At 34.7% G+C, this 19,998-nt stretch overlaps 4 protein-coding genes across 4 annotated transcripts; 2 read left to right on the plus strand and 2 right to left on the minus strand.

Annotated features, from left to right (window-relative positions):
* Positions 1-388: 388 nt before the first annotated feature.
* Positions 389-2,478, plus strand: LOC107633744 (uncharacterized). The gene is made up of 2 exons (XM_016337344.1): positions 389-921; positions 1,623-2,478. Exons 1-2 carry the CDS (start codon positions 389-391, stop codon positions 2,476-2,478), a joined length of 1,389 nt encoding a protein of 462 aa, XP_016192830.1.
* Positions 2,479-3,997: 1,519 nt separating this feature from the next.
* Positions 3,998-8,242, plus strand: LOC107631256 (THO complex subunit 4D). The gene is made up of 7 exons (XM_016334640.3): positions 3,998-4,406; positions 5,034-5,322; positions 6,143-6,286; positions 6,387-6,455; positions 6,910-7,097; positions 7,339-7,401; positions 7,900-8,242. The coding sequence occupies exons 2-7, from the start codon at positions 5,071-5,073 to the stop codon at positions 8,066-8,068; spliced, it is 885 nt and encodes a 294-aa protein (XP_016190126.1). The 5' UTR covers positions 3,998-4,406; positions 5,034-5,070; the 3' UTR covers positions 8,069-8,242.
* A 1,205-nt stretch (positions 8,243-9,447) lies between these two features.
* LOC107633743 (alpha/beta-Hydrolases superfamily protein) lies at positions 9,448-13,766 on the minus strand. The gene is made up of 6 exons (XM_021119562.2): positions 13,045-13,766; positions 12,292-12,597; positions 11,941-11,999; positions 11,653-11,781; positions 10,090-10,225; positions 9,448-9,973 (listed from the first exon to the last, which is right to left on the minus strand). Exons 1-6 carry the CDS (start codon positions 13,438-13,440, stop codon positions 9,656-9,658), a joined length of 1,344 nt encoding a protein of 447 aa, XP_020975221.2. The 5' UTR covers positions 13,441-13,766; the 3' UTR covers positions 9,448-9,655.
* Positions 13,767-14,853: 1,087 nt separating this feature from the next.
* Positions 14,854-17,880, minus strand: LOC107631254 (glucan endo-1,3-beta-glucosidase 2-like). The gene is made up of 4 exons (XM_016334638.3): positions 17,475-17,880; positions 15,447-16,697; positions 15,322-15,349; positions 14,854-15,226 (listed from the first exon to the last, which is right to left on the minus strand). The coding sequence occupies exons 1-4, from the start codon at positions 17,539-17,541 to the stop codon at positions 15,088-15,090; spliced, it is 1,485 nt and encodes a 494-aa protein (XP_016190124.1). The 5' UTR covers positions 17,542-17,880; the 3' UTR covers positions 14,854-15,087.
* Positions 17,881-19,998: the final 2,118 nt, after the last annotated feature.

Below are 19,998 nucleotides of genomic sequence, written 5' to 3' on the forward strand. Positions count from 1 at the left end.
AATTGAATCATGCCGCATGCCTCCTGCATATTAGCTTATTGGGTGGAATATTGCTTTAATATAATAGCTCTTCAGTTTTCAATTTAATGCAAGGAGATGAGCATGATTTGATTATCCTTACTCCTAAATAAATATCCAATGCTCTCCTTAAAGTTATTACTTTCTCTTTCCATCTGTTCATTTCCTCTTTCCATAACTAGCAAGGATGTATGACAACTATTTTCAGGCTCCTTATTTCTTTTCTGAAAATTAATCCTGATATGGTTATATTCTATCCTTCACTTGATCTTGCATAATGCTTTTAATTTTTTAAATAGTTTTACTTATTTTTCAGTTTTGTTTTTTTCTCCCTGTTATTTTCTTTTGATTATCATTTCTCCTTTTTGTTATGATACAAATTCAGGACGTTGAAGAGATCCCTGCATTGTTCTGTAGGAGCTTTAAGGACGTTATATCTAACTCTTTGTTGTTAATCGATGCTAATGGTGATGAGATCAAAATAACAATTCAAAAAGGGGATCGAACTGCTATCATAGTTCAAGGTTACAAGCAACTATTGGAGAGATATCGCCTTGACCATGGTGGTTGGCTTAAGGTGAAATATGTTGGTCGTGACAAATTTCTTATTGATCAAGCAATGGACCACAACATGCACGTAGTTTCTAACTATGTAGTCCCCTTCAAGTCTTTATTGGATAATAAAAAATTATTTGTCCATGAAAATAATGTGGATTCAACTGCTCATACATCTGGATTAATGGATGGGGGCTTATACGTTTCTTCAATTGATATATCCCCTGCATTTCCAATGGATCTTCCTGGTGATATGATTGAATCAATAGATCAACCTTCATCTGAAAATGTGCTATCGATGCCTTCAACACTGTCCAACGAAGTTCCTGTCATTGTTCAGAATGATTTGTCTTTTATACAGATTTTAGAATTTTCTAATCATCTCATGAATTCCTTTTTCGGAGATTTAGCCAATCAGGATGTACCCAAAACCCCTTCTAATGTAAACATCTCTCATTTTACTCCATGTGTAGACGAAATATATGAGAATAATTCCGTATCTCTCATTTTATATAATACTATTTTATGCGCTTTTTTATCTATGATAGGAATGAATTTAAACCATTATTTTTTATGTATTGTAATTATAGGACTTGATCATTCTGCATGATTAACAGTGGTTTTTACTATGTAATACATATTTTCTGCAGATTTTTTTTTTCATTTAACATTTTATAAAAAGAAATTAGTGAAACTGATTGCATTAATTTGTTTCCTAGGTGTTCAGTAGCATATTGAATTTAAAACTACTCTTCCATTCTTATTATGCAGAATAAAAAATGTTGCAATCTATGCTTCTTTTACATTGATTATTATTGATGTATATTAACTTTTCTATCTTTAAGACTTTTAATTTCAGTCTTTTCTTACCTTTTTGTATTAAAGTACCAAAGTTTACACTGTTTCACCTTTTACACCTTCATCGTCTTATTCATGTTTTCTTATTCAAGTACATGATTCTTCTTCAATTGTCCTATTTTTGAAGTATCATACTTTTCCAAGCATTTAATGTTCTCATTCATATACACCATTCCTGCCAATTGGATTAGGTATATAGCAGCTAATTTTGTTTGTTTTGATAATGATCTCAAAGAGTTTGCACAATGGTTAATTCAAATTGGCGATGGGTTGGCAGGTGATTCAACAGATGGTGAGTCTGAGGTAGTCATCTCTAAAGACATTCTAATTAATGATACTGATGATGGGTTTCAGAATTTGGTTACATTTGTCTATGCGAATTTATTGTTGAACTTGAATAACATTGATTACTTCAAGGAGCGCACAATTCTAGCACCTACACTCGAAGTTGTGCATGATGTCAACAATACAATAATGCAATACATTAATGCTGATGAAAAAGTGTATCTTAGTTCAGACTCATTGTGTGCTGAAGAGGGCAACATGGAATATGAGATGGATGCTATCACAACTGATGTGTTGAATTCGATAAATTGCTCAGGCTTGTCTAGCCACCAGTTGAAACCCAAAGTTGGTGTACCTGTTATGCTATTGAGGAATATAGACCAAAGCAATGGACTTTGTAATGGTACTCGATTACAGGTTCGAAGATTAGGTAATCATGTCATTGAATGCAATATCTTGACAGGTGACAAGTGTGGCAAAATAGTTCTGATTCCACGGATGAATATGGTGCCTAACAATGAAACACTTTCATTCAAGTTCCAACGTAGACAATTTCCTCTTATATTCTTCCTTGCAATGACCATCAATAAATCTCAAGGTCAAACTCTAAGCATAATGGGGTTATACTTACCCAAACCTGTTTTTACGCATGGTCAATTATATGTTGCTTTGTCTAGGGTCAAGTCTAAAAAGGGCTTGAGAGTTTTAATAAAGAACAATGGCTCACTAAGTGATAGTTCTACCTTGAATGTTTGTGTATAGGGAGATTTTTCATAATCTATTACTCGGAGCATTAAATTTTTTATGTGTAGAGAAATCTCTATTTGTATCATTCAGTATTATTGATTAGTAAATTGTAGATGACATTTTTAAGTTGAAGTCTTGATATTTTTATTAGGTGGTTCAATGTTTCATAGGAGGTTATTAGGTAACTCTATCCAATGGTAAACCTATTTTTTTGTTGATTGTTGAGCAAATATATAAAATTATGTTTTTGTTATATAACATGACATGAAGAAATTTTTTTACATTAGTAATGAATATGCAAGAAACAATTTTCAGTTTTTTATTTATGTTAAAACATTTGTATATATTAATTTAATTCAATTAAGGACAGACATTAGGGGTGGCAATATGTACCCTACCCGGGTACCCAATTCGATCCCACCCGATCGGGTAGGGTTGCCAACCCGATCCGCAGCGGGTAGGGTAGGGTTCTCGTGCGGGTCGAGTAGGGTGCGGGTTGAGCCTCAACCCTATCCGACCAACCCGCACTCTATATATGTTTATGTTATATATTTATATAAAAATATGTTTTAAGTGGATGTTAAATTAAAGATCTCTCATTAAATGCAAAAGATCCTTAACCATTAAAAGAAAATCATTAATTGATAATTTAATATTTTTTTTACATAAAAATCAGTTCTATTTTAAATTATCATCAAGTTATATAATAATGTTGTATATTTTTTGTAACCCGCGGGTAGGGTCGGGTATCCGCGGATTAAGAACGGATAGGGTTAGGGTTGAGATATTCTCAACCCGCGGATATAGTAGAATTGAGTTTATATAAAAATCTCAACCTGCAGGTAGAGTTAGAATTGGATCTAAACCCTACCCAACCCTGTCCATTGTCACTCCTAACTGACATTAGGACATTTAAGTATAATTTTATTTGATTATGATATACACTATTATGTATAAATGATGTATTTTGTTAATTCAAGTATTAAATATTTTCTGTGCATCGCACGGATCATTCACTAGTATGTCTGGAAAACAAGGACACAACAGACAAGTAATGTGACGGAAATCATCCAATTAAAAAGAGAAAGTATAGGGAGCCAATGACCTAAGCGTACAATGTGTACAATGAAGGTTTGGAAAGTATTAGAGATATTATTATTAGTGTTACATTGTCTTGTCAAGTTATGCTTTTGGGATGAGTGGTTTCAGGATATGGTATAAGAATTCTAGATCCAAAAGGTCAAGGGTTCGAACCTTGGTGAACCCAAAATTAACTTTTTATAATATGAGATGTTTATTATCCTTGGTATCCGGATGGGTATCCCTAGCAAAGATTTATAAGTGATGTTCATTTGATTCATAAACCAAAGATTTAGCCTATTGTACACATTGTACACTTAAGCCATTGGCTCCCTAGCACTACTCAATTAAAAAAGAAAAAAAATGCAAACAAGGGGGAAATAAAAGTTGCGTTGTTAGCACTTAGCACAGTTGCACACTGCATTAAGAAAAGCAAAATGACAAGGAGGCCCCTGAATGGGCACTGGACAACCCAAAAAAAAAAAACGCCTTTCCGAGGGGCCAAGCAATTACGCTAATATATATATATATATATATATATATATATATATATATATAAGAGTGATAAATTAGACCCAAACCAAAATCGCAGTGTTACTCGTTTCGCGTGCTGCATCGCGGAAACCCTACAACCCCCTTCTCTATTATTACCAATTAGCATGGATCCTTCCCCTCTCTTTCATTAGAAACCCTAATTCGCCTCTCTTGTTATTCACTGCCTCCGATTCGAGATCTTCCCCCCCCAGAAAGCACACACTCACGCGCATAACCTCTCTTTCCCTCTCTCACTATTCACAGATTTACGCTCCATACACTCCGTTGCGTTCTTCGTATACATTCCTCACTTCTCTTCTCATCTCCAGGTAAAATTCCCCTCTTCAATTTGTTATTATTGTGTCCGCGCGCCATGTGAGTAGATTAGGGTTTCGGTTTCTAATCTGGTTCATTTTTTTGTCTGTTCGAGGAGGCTAGAATTCTGAACTAGTATCGTGCCTTGATTTGCTTATTATTCTTCTATTGCATTCTAAATACGGTGCTGAAATGCTTTGATTTGGTATTATTAAGGTTACGGTTTTGATACGGTTGTTTAGCCGGAAGCTGGATTATTTGTGGAAAATCATGTGCGTTTGTGTTGTCGGAAAACATAGGAAAATGTTTGTCTTTTAGCAGATTATTCGTTGTTTCTCTCTATTTCAAAATATGAGGACAGTCTTCCATGGAAACCGAGACTTATCTGAACTGTTCGGCTAGTTTTAACAGAATGCTCTCTTGCAAAGATAATCATTGAAGTTTTTGTGGGGTCTGACAGCTAGATGTGTTTCAAATGTGGTTATGAAATTGACGATAATGACTATTGGATAACCGAATCTTCTAGGAACATAACTTTTTCTTGGTTTATTTATTCTTTGTTGTTAAATTTTACATTTTTTTCCTCATTAGGGTAGTGATATTTTATATATCTAACTTGGCTTCATCTTTCTTTTTAACAGGCCTACTTTGTTGACATTTCTGGAAGAATTAAGATCAATGGCATCTTCCTTAGACATGTCACTTGATGATAGAATAAAGAACAGGAGTAACAGAGGGAGAGCTAGAGGACGTGGTAGAGCCCGTTCTGGCCGTGGAGCAAGCGGGACTCTTGGTGGTGGGAGAATGAATGGTACTGTTAATGGTAGAAGAATGATGACTGGTGCTGTTAGTGCTGGAAGAATGACTGGTGCTGGTCGCAGAGGTCCTCTAATGGTTAATGCTCGGCCATCGTCTTATGCTATCGCCAAGGCAAGCTCAAAAACATGGACCCTTATACATGTGCTTGAGATTCTGAATACTATTAAAACTAATTATGAGAGGATTCTGCAATATAGAAACTCAAAACCAAGAGGAACTCCTACTTAGTATATGATCCATGGAGAAGCTCATGCTCGATCATTTTGCATCATCAATGCTCTTGTCATAGTACCATGTTACAATTAATATGCACCTAAGAGTTGTTTTTGCTTTTGATTTTGGGGGCTTTGCTACGATCTCTGATGTGTGCAGGAGTTCTTTGGTTATTCCTGGCATATTATGTGAATGAACTTCATTAGTTGAATTTCAAAATGGAGTTCTTACCTGTAGCACAAAAATGATATAAACTATAAGCGGGGCTAAATTCTCTAAACCATGCTAATCCATTTCATTTAGATGAGATGATTAAATGTTTGCTTGGTATCTATGGACTGTTTTGGTGGATCCTACTGCTAAGTTGGTGATGCAAGAGTTCAGTTTACTTCCCAATTTCATGGTATTTTGCAAAAGGAGCTTTTCGCTTAACATCAGAACTGGAGTTCTCAGTTGTAGCGTAGCACCAGTTTGTATGCAGTGGGTTGAATTGTTACTCCCCGTTTACTGTCTTTTTACCTAGAAAATTCTTGAGTATGGGTATGTTTTTTGAATACTTTGCCATGGGCAGATCCACTTCATGAACAACATGTTTTGTTTATTTTCTGGGGATTATCCTGCTCTGACTAATCTTGAAGAATGGTGAATGTCTTTTTTGTGGTCATAATCTGATGTGTTCTTATGCCACTCTGGAATGTGTTCTCTTTGCTTTGGCCAGTCGATTCGCAGAGCCAGGCCTTTTCCATGGCAGCATGATTTATTTGAAGATAGTCTTCGAGCTGCTGGCATACAAGGAATTGAAGTTGGCACCAAGTTGTATGTGTCGAACTTGGACCATGGAGTAACCAATGAAGACATAAGGGTACATATTGCATCATATCGTATCATATCATAAGCTCCCTTAGCCTCTATTTCTAGCCAATTTCTCTGGACATCCACTTGAAACTTGATTTGCAACTCAGGAACTTTTTGCCGAGCTTGGAGAGTTGAAGCGCTATGCTGTTCATTATGACAAAAATGGTCATCAAAGTGTAAGCATCAGATTTTTCATTTTAAAAGTTGATACTGTTTTTTTTCCCTTTTGTTCCATTCTATTTGTTGGGCATTTGGGAATGGGTTACAATATACAAAATGTGACATCTTTTCTTTCCCAGTTTAACTATGCAATAACATGGTTTGCCATTTCTTTTGAAGTTCAACAATGTTGTATAAATTTGATTGCATGCCTTTATTTGGTAATCTATCTCATTGAAAAACGGAGAAGTATATACCTTAACACATCCAGAAGAATTGAAGTTACGTAGGCTGCTAAATTAATTTCTTAAGAACTTGTGGATTGACAAAATACAGTTCTCGATTCATTTGTTCCAAATTGGAAGCCTTGAGGTTGCCGAATGCTAACAGATTTCGAAGTCTAATCTCTGCAAAATGAGTTTTAGAATGTAGTAGCATTTTGGAAGTTCTCATTTATCTTTTTCTTTACAGGGTTCTGCAGAAGTTGTTTATACTAGAAGAAGTGATGCATTTGCTGCTCTTAAACGATATAACAATGTGCTTTTGGATGGAAAACCTATGAAGATCGAGATTGTTGGTGCCAATGCAGAGTTACCTGTAACGGCTCGTGTGAATGTCACTGGAGTTAATGGGCAGAGGAAACGGACTGTTGTGATGGCGTAAGTTACATTAATTAGCAATAGAGGTGTTTGACACATCTATATGGCCATGTCCATGTCTCTGCATCTTTTGTGTAATCAACTAATGATGCCTTTCTCATTCTGGAATTGTGAAAAATGTCAATTACTATTTCAACCCTTGATATCGCTATCCTTCAAACATATAAGCCTATATCTTTCCGTGTTGATGGAAAAGTAAGTACTACTTCAAATTGTGAGCTGATGTTAAGAGTGTTTGCAGGCCAAGAGGAGGGCGAGGTGGAGGTCCTGCTGTCCCTAATCGTGGTGCTGGCATTGGTGCTGGGTAAGTCTGTTAGATTGGCAATTGCACTATGTTGATATTACTATGATTTCTCAATGGCATGTGTGTATGAACTTCATAGGCATTATATTTATCTTTTACTACCATTGTCAAAGCAAAGTTAGGTATTGCTTTTGATCTAACTTGGTCTCTAAACCTTCAGTTTACAATTAAATGTAGATGGGATGTTTATGATAGTTTTATTTTGATGTTTTTGCCACAGATGTTAATATCTGTTGGGTTTATTATTTACTTGTTCATTTTCTCGAGTTTGGAGAAGAAGCTTGTGTTAGATTTTCTTTATTCTCTGATCATATGATACTGCATAGTGAAGGCGTGTATTTGATAACGGATGGCCTTTTGATATGCAATCATATCAGCAAAAAGTACCTCGCTATATTTTCCTTTTTCCATAATCCAATTTTGACTTGTTTAAATTTTGTTCAAGCTTATTATATTAGCTACTGAATACCTTGTTTCTATTGGTTTACTATATTACAGTTGGGGACATCGTGGCGGCCCCCCAAGGAGTGGGAATGGACGAGGTCGAGGTCGGGGGCGTGGCAGGGCCGGCGTCCGAGGTCGTGGGAAAAAGGATGCAGTTGAGAAGTCAGCCGAGCAACTTGATAAAGAATTGGAGAACTATCATGCTGATGCCATGCAGTTCTGAGGAAGCAGTGATATTAACTTCGTAGTACCGGTTAATATTTGCCATGTAGTATGTCCTTGTACAAAATCAGTAGTCTGCCGTTATTATATATCCTACACTGCTATGAGATGCCTACTTGTTTTGCGACATTATCTCGTTAGAGGCTGAATGACTTTTAAAAGTTGTTGGATGATATTTTTCCTGCCCATTTTTATTATTGGTGTAAATTGCAATTGCTTGCTAGAGCTTAAGGTAGTGTTTATTTCGAAAGATTGGAATTGAGACTGGTGATTAAAACTCATTATTGTGTTTAGTGGTAAAAAACTAGAATTAAAATTTTAATTTTGAAACAATTCCAGGGTTTTCAGTATTGAAGTAGGAACATATGGGATTGAAATTTCTAAATATGGGGATTGAAATTTTAACATTTTTTTAATAGTTAAAAGGTATTTTAGTAAATATTTTTATTTTATTTTTATATATCTTTTGAATTAAATAGATATTAAGACATAATTCAATGTTGTATACATCAAATATAATATAGAGATTTTTAGTTTCATTTTTCTAATTTCTGTTTCTGTTTGAATCGCTTTTTCAATCTTAGTCCAAGAGTGTTGGTCGGTCCTTAATCCCTTAAACCATGTTTGCATCGAGTGCCTCTTCTATCTATCAATGTAGACATTTTCAATTTTATGGACGCCAAAAATGTACTTGTAGGTCTTCGTTAAATGCTGTCGCTATTAAACTACAATAATAACCATTTCGGGGATACACAAACATAGTAGAAACTAGAAAGATACCTATATGCATATTGGATAGTTCGAGTGTTTTGAGATATTGCTTTCGACTGTGGTTGTAGTAAAGTGTCGATGTCGAGTTATATTTACTTCTCATTTTCATGGTCACCAACTTTTAACTGGGTGCAGCCTAGATATTGTTAAACTTATCCAAGCAAGAATTTTGAAATTGAAGGACTACGGAATGAAACTTTTATTATGAAGAATGCACTGATAAACTGTTATTATGTGCGCGACGAGTTGGCGCAGCTCCAAACTTATCTACATCTTGTTTACGCAATACTCACAAAATTCAATTTAGTTTCAAAATTGCACAGTTAAATTTAATTACTTCTAAAGAATAATTGATCGTATTTTTAATTGTACAAGTAACCAGATTTCCTGCCCAATGCCATTAGAAGTTACTTATTCTCATAGGATATAGCATTAGTATATACAGATAAATTTGGTACTTTTATGGTTTTAGTCATACAAAATTTTAATAAACCATTTTCTTCAGAGTATCTAGCAGATCATGCATCCCACTATGTTCAGACACCTTTTGTGTGTTCGGTTCATCCAAAATTAGAAAGGTTTGAAAAAGATTGATCGATATACGTTTCCTTCACAGTTTTAACATTTATTTCATGATCAAAACATTGGATTTTGAGACAGCACTTGCCGTCATATTATATTAATCTTAATAATACAAATAATTTCTCGTAACGCTGTACACACCATCATTTTACCTTTTACATTATACAAACACTGAATTATCTAAAAATACCAAAAAGCGGTTGAAAAAAAAAAAGAAATTCTCACCTAGAAGATGTTATTGTGGCAAATTTGCAACATCTTCTGACTCATTCTTCTTCTTTAATAGCTTTTGGACAACATCATCCCAGTTTGGTCTTCCACCACTTGTTCTTGATTCAGAACTTGAGGCTTCTTTCCCGTCACTGGTGCTACCTGTCTCGGCTTCATTGTGTTCACCCGGTTCATTCTCTGCAGCATCCACTGCATGGGGTACATTCAAGCTAACAGCTCTTTCCAAAGCATTCCTATGTTCTTTCTCTATGGTCTGCAATCTCTCGAACTTTTGCACCGATGGAGGGACTATCACGGTTTCGGTACTATGTTCCTTCATTTGCTGGAAGAGAAAACCAAAAATACTTCACTTTTATTGACAGCATATCGCACGCAAATGTAACTAACTAATAGATCAACACAAACAGCAAATGGTGCTCTCACACTAAATTTCCTTACTTGTAAAGCTTTCTCTGCCTCCCTTTCGATCCAAATAATTCCATGATCTGATGTTGCATTGCAGGATAAGACGATATGCTCAAATCTTCCATCAACAGGAATGGCAGTTCTCACTTCAGGAGGAAATCTCCCACATCTGTGTTTACCAAGAAATTAGGAATTATATTACAATATATTATCAAATAAATGGTCAAATTCGTACCTAAAAGATCATTTGTTCTTCAAATTGGTCCCGTAAGAATTTTTTTAATCAAATTCATCCTTCAAAAATTTTAGACTAGTTTGGTAAAGTTTTTACTTTTTAAAAGTAGCTTATAAAAGCTAACTTTTAAAAGATGGCTTTTTAAAAGTTGTAGCATTTATGTTTGGTAAATCAAATTAAAAATTATTTTTAATAATCACAAGCAACAATAATTGCATTTGGTAAAATAGCTTTTAAAATTTAAAAATACTATAATAGACAAAAATGCAAGCATTAAATTTGAAAATTAATTAACATATGAGGTTATATTAGACTTTTAAATTTTGAAAAGCACAAGCCAACTTTGAAAAGCTCTATCTTAAGGTGCTTTCAAAAGTACTCCGATCTTTTAAAAGCTACAAGCACAAGCACATGATCTTTTTTATTTACCAAACACAAAATGAGGAGCTTGAGCTTTTAAAAAGCACAAGCACCTCTTCGAAAAGCTTTACCAAACTAAGCTTAAGTTAATCGCATTAGTCTTTCTGTCACTTTCTTTGTTGATGGTGTCAAAATTGCTAATGTAGCACGTTAAGTGACATTACAACACACCTAAGAGTCTTAATTGATTATTAACATAATAAGTTTATTTTTATTTTTTTGGTTACTAACATAATAAGTTTATGAAATTGATTAAATCAAAATCTAATTGTCTAATTGAGGAGAAAACTTGAGGCATTAGAATCTCTTAATTTAGGATTGATTTGATCTAATTTCATAAATTTACCATGTTAACCACCAATTAGGACTACTAGGTGTGTGTTGCAATGTCACATAACGTGCCACATCAGCAAATTCTAATGTGATTAGCAATAAAAGTGACAGAAGGACTAACATGAGTAATTTAAAATCTTTGAAGGGCGAAGTTGATTAAAAAAATCTTTTGAAAACTAATTTGGAGAATGAGTGATATTTCATACACTAATTTGATTATTTACTCATATATTATCTATAGCAACAATTCAGGATGATATTGAACACTCACTTTATGATCTATCGCAAATTGTCTACATTACTACAATTGGGTAAAGTAACACAAATTCTAAACAAACTCCTCAATCATAAACCAAGATTTTCTATAATTCTATTATTGTTTTTGAAGTATTTTTCTAGGTAGGTAGAACCCAAAAAATATTAACAAAAAACAAAATCACTCAATGTTGTGTTGTTACTATATCTGATTAACACTACATCCTTGCGGTATATATTCCTTACTACAATCAAAACGAGACTACTTTACCAAGGGAGAAGAAAGGGAAATTCCCACAATATTTAGGAATATTGGAAGTTTACTATAAACAAGAGTGTATGGAAGTGAATACCTGCAAAATTTTCTCTCAACAATATGGTACATTCGTCCAGGTGCATAAAGTCTCCTTGGATCTCTAAGCTTTCTATCGTCTGGTATGAAGGTGTCCCTCAAGCAAACCAAGAATAATAAGCAGGGCAAGCTGTTTAAATCATCAAGGCCTGGTGTAAGAGATCATTGTGATAATTTACTCCACTCAACAAAGATTAAAAATATGAATGGAGAACAAATCACATGCACTTGAAAGTTGAAAACAATAGTGCTCCCACATTGCCGTTATACGATGAAGGACATTACTAACCAGAATATGGATTTGAATATATCTTCCAATGGAGTGGCCGTTCTTGGCAAGAAATCGTCCTGAAGAAGAATAAAAGCAACTATAATTAGAATCAACATTGTCAATGATCAGAAAGTTGAATAAGCAATTAAATGAGCATCTTTTCAATTCCATTGAGATTAGTAACAAAAAGCTTGTTGATATAGAATATCTTCCTCGCCAGATTAACATACAAACACAAATTCTAGCTTTAGAATAAACAAAGTAATGCCATATAATAATTTGTCTTCAAGAATTGTCATGATTGTGACACACTAGCACTATATTAGCAGGAACACAAGCAGGAGTATCGAATAGAATTTGATTTGTTACCTGCAGCACAACAGAGTGTATGACATTGGCATACTTGACAGCCAAATTGAGTGACATACACCTTGCAGGAGCAATGGCATAGCACCGAATCTTCTCCTTTGGTATCCCTCCCAACCTCTCCCTATGATTCACCACCAGTATAGTCAGCAACGACACAACCCCGGAACCAAGGGAGTGCCCCACGAATACCATATCATAGCTGCAACCATTATCCACCCACAACTTCTTGAGGGTCTCTGATTCCTGGTTCAGCAACCAAACCGCCGACTTCAGCAAACCATGGTGAACATACCCGCCATCAAACATCTGTAACATATTTGGTAAGTGGTAAACACTATCAAGGTTTTATACAATAGCTACATTCATCCTGAATAAAAAAGGGTCCAAGTTTCCAACAATTAAGGCCAAGGCATATAAAAATATTCATCATAGTTATAATAATTCAGCATGTCCTTTAATAGATTATGAGTCCTTATAGGCAGATTCAAATAAAACAATTTTTCTTTGTTTTAATCAAAACCAAACATAGGCAATTCAAACCTCTCGTACCTAGCTCAGCCCCCAGCCAGCTGATTTACGCGCTCGTTAGTAATCTATACCTAATATGAACAGTTTTTCTTCTTATTATTAGAAGGGACGTTGATTAATTAATTCATAACAAAGTTTGAGCATTAGTTTTCTTATAGTTGCAAGCAATATTAGTATATTACTATGTTGAATAAATAAATGTTATTCCAAAATCCAAATACAAACCTGCTTCCCAAGGCGGTTATCCAAAAGGAGCTTGTAGTCGCTCTCTTTGGCGAGGTTGAGGCCGCGGACGGCGAGCACGATCTGGCGGTGCTGGTGGTCGGCGTATATGAGATACGGCGGCACGCGGCCTTGGGTTTCAGAGTGGCCGACACGCTTGACGACGCAATCGGGGTCGACGCGGTAGCCGCCGGCGGGCTCATAGTGGGTAGGACGACGGAGATCGGGCTCGTAGATGGCAAGGATGAGGCGGCAGAGGCGGGGGACGGGCTCGAACTCGTCGGGAGTGGCGGCGGTCCACGTGGCGCTGTCGTAGGAGCCGATGTATGTGCAGCGCTTCCACAGCCAGCGTGCGCAGCCGAGCACGAAGACGCACTCCACCCCACATGACAATGACATTGGTTTCGGATGTTTTGGTCAAATGGGTCTCCGAATATGGTCGCAAGTTTGGAGTTTGCGGATGGTTGAAGAAAGGAAGATGTTTTAACTTGGTAGTGTGTGTTTTCTTCTTCTTCTTCTTATGTGCTTTTGTGTGCTGAGTTGTGACTTGTATTGTCTAGTGTTTTGGAATCTTAAATCCTTAATTGGGGGGTTAAGGGGGTGGCGGTTATTGTGCACATCAGCACATGGAATGGAAGATTCGAGTGTGAGAGGGTTTGTTTATAGGAGCTGGATGAGAGAGAAAGAGTGAGATTATGACAGATTGAATTGGCATAGCAGCTTCTGATCTTTGGCCCCTCATTCTTCTTTAAATACTCCGAAAATGTGTTTACTGTTCTGATACTTGTCTTCAACTACAGCATTAAGTGGTAACTTTTGTCTAACACCAAAGAGGCAAAGAGCATTGGACATTGGCTGCTACTTTTATGCTAATTCTATTATTTTTCTATATGTATGATCGTAAATTTAATGACAACATAATAGGGTAAATGTAGCGCAAAATATCCAATACTATATGTATTTAGTTTAATTTAATATTACATTCGAATTCATGACTTTAAAGGTTACACAAATATAATATAAGAATGTAACTATTGTTCTAATGTAATTAAATAAAGAATTTAATTTTCATATAATATTAAAATAAAAAATTTATACAAATAATTAATATTATTATATTAGTAAAAATAATTAATTTTTAAACTTAATATTTAAAATATTATCTAAATACATGAATATGAACTCTTAAAAAAATAAGTATTATATTAAGAAAATTTAAAGGTAAAAGGTTATCAATTTTAAGGAGAATTGTTAATTGTGGTTAATACAAATATCCTTCTTCAAACCAAAGAATCAAAGATGGCGATATAGTCATAAAAAGCATTTCTCATTGGCAGTATTGTTATTGTGTTTAGCAAAATCCGCCGTACCAACCATACATCGATGACAACCGGGTTTAGCTTTTTGACAACGAGTCATTAATAAGATACTAGCTTTCAGAATCTCTTTCTTTTATTTGATCAAAGTAAATAATATGAATATGAACATACAAAATCAACGCTCATTCTATATCCTTCTTTCAAATAAAAAGACTTTTCTATTTAATTATTTTCTGTATCACTTTGCTATATATCATGAACTCGTGCCTGGATTAGGCGGGTCAATAATAAAGAAATAAAATAAAAAAGCCATCAAGAAAAATGTTATTTATTTATTTAGTGTTTCCAATCTTCCTAGCTTTTTTTTTAAATAACTTTTTCCCCTTTCTTTTTTTCCATCTGGAAAATTCAATGAAGAATATTCTTTATACATGTTTTGAAGGTGAAGGAAACGCTTTGGCAGCCACCTAGTCCTTCCTTAAATCCTACTTAATTTACAGCCTGGAATATTGAATTGTATTATCCGATCACATCTTACATTGAAAAAAAGAAGAAAGGCTTCCACAAAAAAATTGGCCTAGTTAATGCCTTGTCAACTGTCAAACGATATTCTAGTACAAAGTTGAATGGACCAGACCACTTTGGACTTTGAAGTTTGAGATTGCAACATCATCATCATTTTTCACAGAATAATCTAATGAGGAGCATATGTTCCTTAAGGAATGTATCATAGCAAAACCACTCCCCATGTTACTACTCCTATCACCAATACAAGGTTTCTATGAACATTGTTAGCAGAAGAATCTAAACTTGTTGAGTTCATTGATGCTGCTGTCACATTACCAAAGGTTCCATTTTTGCCGAGACTGCACATAATCACATATTTACAAATAAAATCAACAAAGACACAAAAAAACATATTATTAATGAAATGAAGCATAAAAAGGCCAATATGTCTTACCTTCCCGGAAATACACAAGAACCGTGACCTGCATTCGTTAACAATGTCATTAGTTATGTATAATCTTAATTTTGAGAGAAACTATAAAGAAACAAAGTGGATTGATGTAATAAACAGTAACTTACTTGGATTGGAGGTAGAAATTGTGGCCATTTGATTGAAGTTACAGGCTTCAGAAGACCTTCCCATCAAATGGTAGTAAGTATCAAAAGCATAGTTAGCATGTGCAACCACATTGTCCGGTTCATAGCAGGGTTGGCCCTGAAGCAATGGAGAGCAATCCACCTTGCCAGGTCCACAAGCCCAATCTATTCCAGCCTGCAGCATCTTGGGATCAGCATCATCCTTGGCGACGCAGTAAGTTTGATTTGTAGTATCATTAGCCAAAACTGCTCCTGACCCTGTGAGATGCAATATGTAAATAGGTTTTCCATTTGCATCAAACAATCCCCAGTTCTTTTCAGACAATGGCCCTGCTTTTGTGTCCTCATTGTAGAGCTCATAGATGTAAGTACTAATGGCTATCCCCGGATGCTTGGGAGTTCCTGTCATGTTTAAAACATGTTTGATGAGATTGCTGTTATATCCATTTGCATTGTCTAATGTTGCGTCCGGCTCGTTCCGGTCGCCCTTGGAAGGCCATCCTGTCTCCGTCACCACCACCGGGATATTGGTGAAGTTTAGAAAGGACATGGCGAAATATGCTGCGTCCACCACAGCATCAAACACATTGGTGTAGTGTACAAGTGTGTTGGAATCTATGGCTTCTTTGTTGGGAGGCAGAGGCTTGAAAAGTGCATAGTCCAATGGAATCACCCCATTAGATTCCATGTAATCATAGTACGGGTAAATGTTGAGCATTAGATAGGAGCCTGTTGATTGCAAGAAATCAAGCATTGGAATCAAGATAGGATTCAGGGAGCGGTTAAAGAAGGCTTGGGAAGGAGGGAACGAATCCAGGATCATGGAAGACGAAAGGGGTGTGGAAACTTTGATCTGGCGATCCAGATTCGAAGCGACAAGAGCTGAATGAATGTACTTAAGGGCATTGACTAGGATTTTTGCAACGTTAGGAAGTGTGGTTAAAACCTCAGAACCAACACAAATGGATGTTATGTTAGTGGATGGATAATGTGCTACAACATTTCGGTAAACCCAATTGGCAGCTGTGGAATTTGATTGGGCAATTGCTAAGAGTTCTTCATTGGGGACAGAGACAGAAACTTCAATTCCTGTCTTTGCAAGTGCAATGAGCATGGCTTGGTCAGCATCATACAACCGAACATGGTGAATTTGCTGTGATTTAAGAAGTGCTACTACTTGTGTTGGATGAGGCATGTCTGAGAGAGATGTTCCAATGTTCACTCCAATGAATGCTTCAAAGGTGGTAAAAAACAAACCCAAATCAGCATCATGTTCCATTTAACATAAGGTGAAGACCATAAGTTATTGAATTGAAAGGAGAACAAAACCAACAAACTGAGGTGTCCTTCTTTATTTAATGTATCTGAATGATTAGAGGTGGACCACATAAATTGTCATTCAAGAAGAAGATCAAAGAACAAATGCCTATCTACCCTCTCATTATTTTCATTCTAAAAGAAAATATGCAACAAGTAAATAAAAAGGGTTGTGCTTGTGCACATGGGGGTATCTTTTTTATAACTTTGTTCTTTCATTCAAATGTGTAAATACATTAAAAACACCAACAACTCTTCCATTATTAATTCCATGACTAGTATTCTTAACACACTCCCTACCCTAAGATAAACACAAAGAGAAAAGCATTATTAAAAGTAGAATAATTAGTAGTTGCTTGGACCTAATACAGTGTTAAAGAGCAGGCAAGAGAAGAACTCATCCCAAAATCCACCTCTGGAGAATGAAGCAAAAGTAGTTTTCACTTTCAAAGCACACTTAACAATGAAGGCCAACTCATGAGAAATAATATATATGTTATTATTCCAAAGGGGAATGTTAATGCTATAATGAACAGTTCAAACATCAAGAAAATCTGAATGGGAAAAAAAATTAATGTTTATCCCTTGACAAAGAAAACACCCATGTTGAGAGAAAGCACAGCAGCAAAGAAGATAACATAGATATGTTTATAGTAAAGAAAGTAATAGAAGAGGGCACTACTCAGTACTCACCTTCATCAGCTGCAAGTAGAGAGATTTGAAGAAGAAGAAGAAGCAGAAGACAACAATGTAGAGCCATGTCCTCCGGGTTGAGAAACTCAACAATGGAAAGAGGAAGAAGGTGATATATGTGATAATGTGAATGAGAGAGAAACAAAACAAAAGAAGTGATGTTATGGAATTGAAGGAGCAATGCAAGTGGGGAAAAGAAAGGTGTCAGAAAAATGAAAATGGTTAAGGAATCCAAATGAATGCTGAAAAGAAGCAGAGTCAGCAGAAAACGAAACCAGATTGCAAGGACCAAGGAAAGGAGAGTGACTAATATTTTATGTTTGCACTTCTTTTTAAGTATTTGGATTCAAGATATGGTGAGTGGTGACTACAAATATGATAATTTGTTAAAGGTGTATGTGCATGTAAATTACAATTACTACATAAATTGGTATTATTTATGGTTAACTGTGTGGTAGCCGTTAAAGTAGGAGAGTTTAATTGGCTTTAGGATTTTGTCTTGTAACTTGTAACTGCAAAGCATATGATATGAGATGAGATGAAAAGAGACCAATGGATGTGGTGTGGGGCCAGCAAAAAGGGAAAAGGACCACTGCAACTTACAGACAGGTACTCTACATAGAATCAACAACGGTCAAATATTATATGGGATTTCCCACCCTTACCCCTTCTTTTCTTCTCTTCCTCATTCATTTTTAATACTTTTAGTTGGCTCAATGTGGAAAATACTTTTTTGTTAAATTGATTTTATTAAATATAATTTTTTATTATATAATATTTTCCAGATTTTACTTAAAAATATATAATGAAAAATCACACTTTATAACATCTATTAAAAAAATATTTACGCTTATTGTGTTAAAATTAAAAAAAATTATTCAATTTTATTAACTATTGGCGTATATGGTGATTAAATGTTGAGATAATAAGATATGTTAAAATAAAAATTTAGTTAAGTAAATATAATTTTATGTGAGGAATAATTTCTGACTTAATTTTATGGTACTTGTATGTTTGTCGTTGTTATGAATGAAATATAGTAACTTTTTTTAACGTCAAAATAACCTACAGTAACATTAGGGGAGAAAAATTTAGAATAAAATTGAGTATTTCCATATATGTATAACTTAAAATTAAACTTACATTTCTAATGTAGCTAAAAAAAATTTCCAAAACTTGTAATGACACATCTTCACATTACTGATGTTTTGTTTTAAAAAAAGAGGGGGAAAGAAAAACACAATAAATGACTCATGTTTTTTTGTTATTATTTGGGATGCTTGGTTTGGGAAGAATGGGCAGATCTTTAATAATAAGAGAGTCAGTGTAAAAGAAGTGTTTCACAAATTTTTGACTAGTTATAGAGAGTGGAATAGTGCAGATCCTTTTTGTTGTTGATGACAATGCAAAAAATAACACTAAAGATAGTGTTCAGCTTATATTTCCTTATATTTTGGTTCGAGTCCTTTGTTTCTGCCACTCCACTTTATTGTGTTGAGCTCATTTGTTTAAAAAAAAAATAAGAGGAAGATAAAATTAGTAGTTATCATCTTCTATTTTTTTTTTTTTTCAAAAGGATTAGATAACTTTTAATTTTAAACATTACAAACTCAGATACACTACTCATTCACACACATATTTAAGGATTCTATTCATACTTGGCCATTGTCACAGTTTGAACCTGAATACAGATTAAAGCATCGTATATTACCACTCTACCAAAGTCCTAACTTCTTTTCTTCGACCTAATGAATTTCTTGGTTTTTTGGACTTGAATGAGATCTTTTTATCACTTCTCATTAACTCTCCACTTCTTTTCTAACCCAGGAAACAAACAACATATGGCCTTAGAGAGAATAACACATCACTACAAAAATATGGGCGGGCTTAACAAAAAATATTGAGCCTTTTACCAAAAACAAATATCGAGCCTTTCCTATACTATACACGGGACCTTTATTTGGCCCAGATTATTTATATGACTCATTTGTTTGCTCTAGTAACAAGGCAAATAGCTTATATGCTATCATTGCTATGTGAACTTGTCATCAACATTTATCTGAAATCAAGTTGATTTTGTAAATTAGACAATAATTTTAACATTATTGTTTCCAACCCATTAATTATTTTTAATTCAAATCACAGCTTTATCAAAATTTCCCCCTATTAGAAATTCTTTTATCGCTGTCTAAGATAAAAAGAATGAAATGAAATAAATTAAAGTGTCTACTCTTATACAAAATAAAATTGTATAGAGAATACAAAAAAATAAAAATAAATAGTAAATCAAATGAATTTTATTTTCTTTTAAAATAAAATTTAATTTTATTATCAAATATATTCGTATTTTATATTTTATGTATATATTTATTCTGTACGTGAATAACCATAAATTAAGAGTAAAATCCTTTCCTGATCCCTAACCATTTATAAAAAGGATCTGGCACCTTCTGGCTATTAAAAAATAACAACGTGATCCTTATCCATTTTTTCCGTATGACCGAAAGGATCCTCTTGTTGGTTT

This window comes from Arachis ipaensis, chromosome B3, assembly GCF_059453495.1.
Source record: "Arachis ipaensis isolate K30076 ecotype BB chromosome B3, ASM5945349v1, whole genome shotgun sequence".
NCBI classification, from domain to species: domain Eukaryota; kingdom Viridiplantae; phylum Streptophyta; class Magnoliopsida; order Fabales; family Fabaceae; genus Arachis; species Arachis ipaensis.

What these genes read in the sequence shown, in the direction of transcription:
- LOC107631256 (XM_016334640.3), top strand. Translation starts at nt 5,071, where the DNA reads ATGGCATCTTCCTTAGACATGTCACTTGATGATAGAATAAAGAACAGG. An exon ending in AAACGGACTGTTGTGATGGC is followed by an intron (nt 7,098 to 7,338) that starts GTAAGTTACATT and finishes GAGTGTTTGCAG; the next exon opens with GCCAAGAGGAGGGCGAGGTG. An exon ending in GGTGCTGGCATTGGTGCTGG is followed by an intron (nt 7,402 to 7,899) that starts GTAAGTCTGTTA and finishes ACTATATTACAG; the next exon opens with TTGGGGACATCGTGGCGGCC.
- LOC107631254 (XM_016334638.3), bottom strand. Translation starts at nt 17,541, where the DNA reads ATGGCTCTACATTGTTGTCTTCTGCTTCTTCTTCTTCTTCAAATCTCT. An exon ending in TCTACTTGCAGCTGATGAAG is followed by an intron (nt 16,698 to 17,474) that starts GTGAGTACTGAG and finishes CCACCTTTGAAG; the next exon opens with CATTCATTGGAGTGAACATT. An exon ending in AATTTCTACCTCCAATCCAA is followed by an intron (nt 15,350 to 15,446) that starts GTAAGTTACTGT and finishes TAACGAATGCAG; the next exon opens with GTCACGGTTCTTGTGTATTT.
- LOC107633743 (XM_021119562.2), bottom strand. Translation starts at nt 13,440, where the DNA reads ATGTCATTGTCATGTGGGGTGGAGTGCGTCTTCGTGCTCGGCTGCGCA. An exon ending in GTTGAGAGAAAATTTTGCAG is followed by an intron (nt 10,226 to 11,652) that starts GTATTCACTTCC and finishes TGGTAAACACAG; the next exon opens with ATGTGGGAGATTTCCTCCTG. An exon ending in AGGCAGAGAAAGCTTTACAA is followed by an intron (nt 9,974 to 10,089) that starts GTAAGGAAATTT and finishes TTTCTCTTCCAG; the next exon opens with CAAATGAAGGAACATAGTAC.
- LOC107633744 (XM_016337344.1), top strand. Translation starts at nt 389, where the DNA reads ATGATACAAATTCAGGACGTTGAAGAGATCCCTGCATTGTTCTGTAGG. An exon ending in GTCATTGTTCAGAATGATTT is followed by an intron (nt 922 to 1,622) that starts GTCTTTTATACA and finishes CAATTGGATTAG; the next exon opens with GTATATAGCAGCTAATTTTG.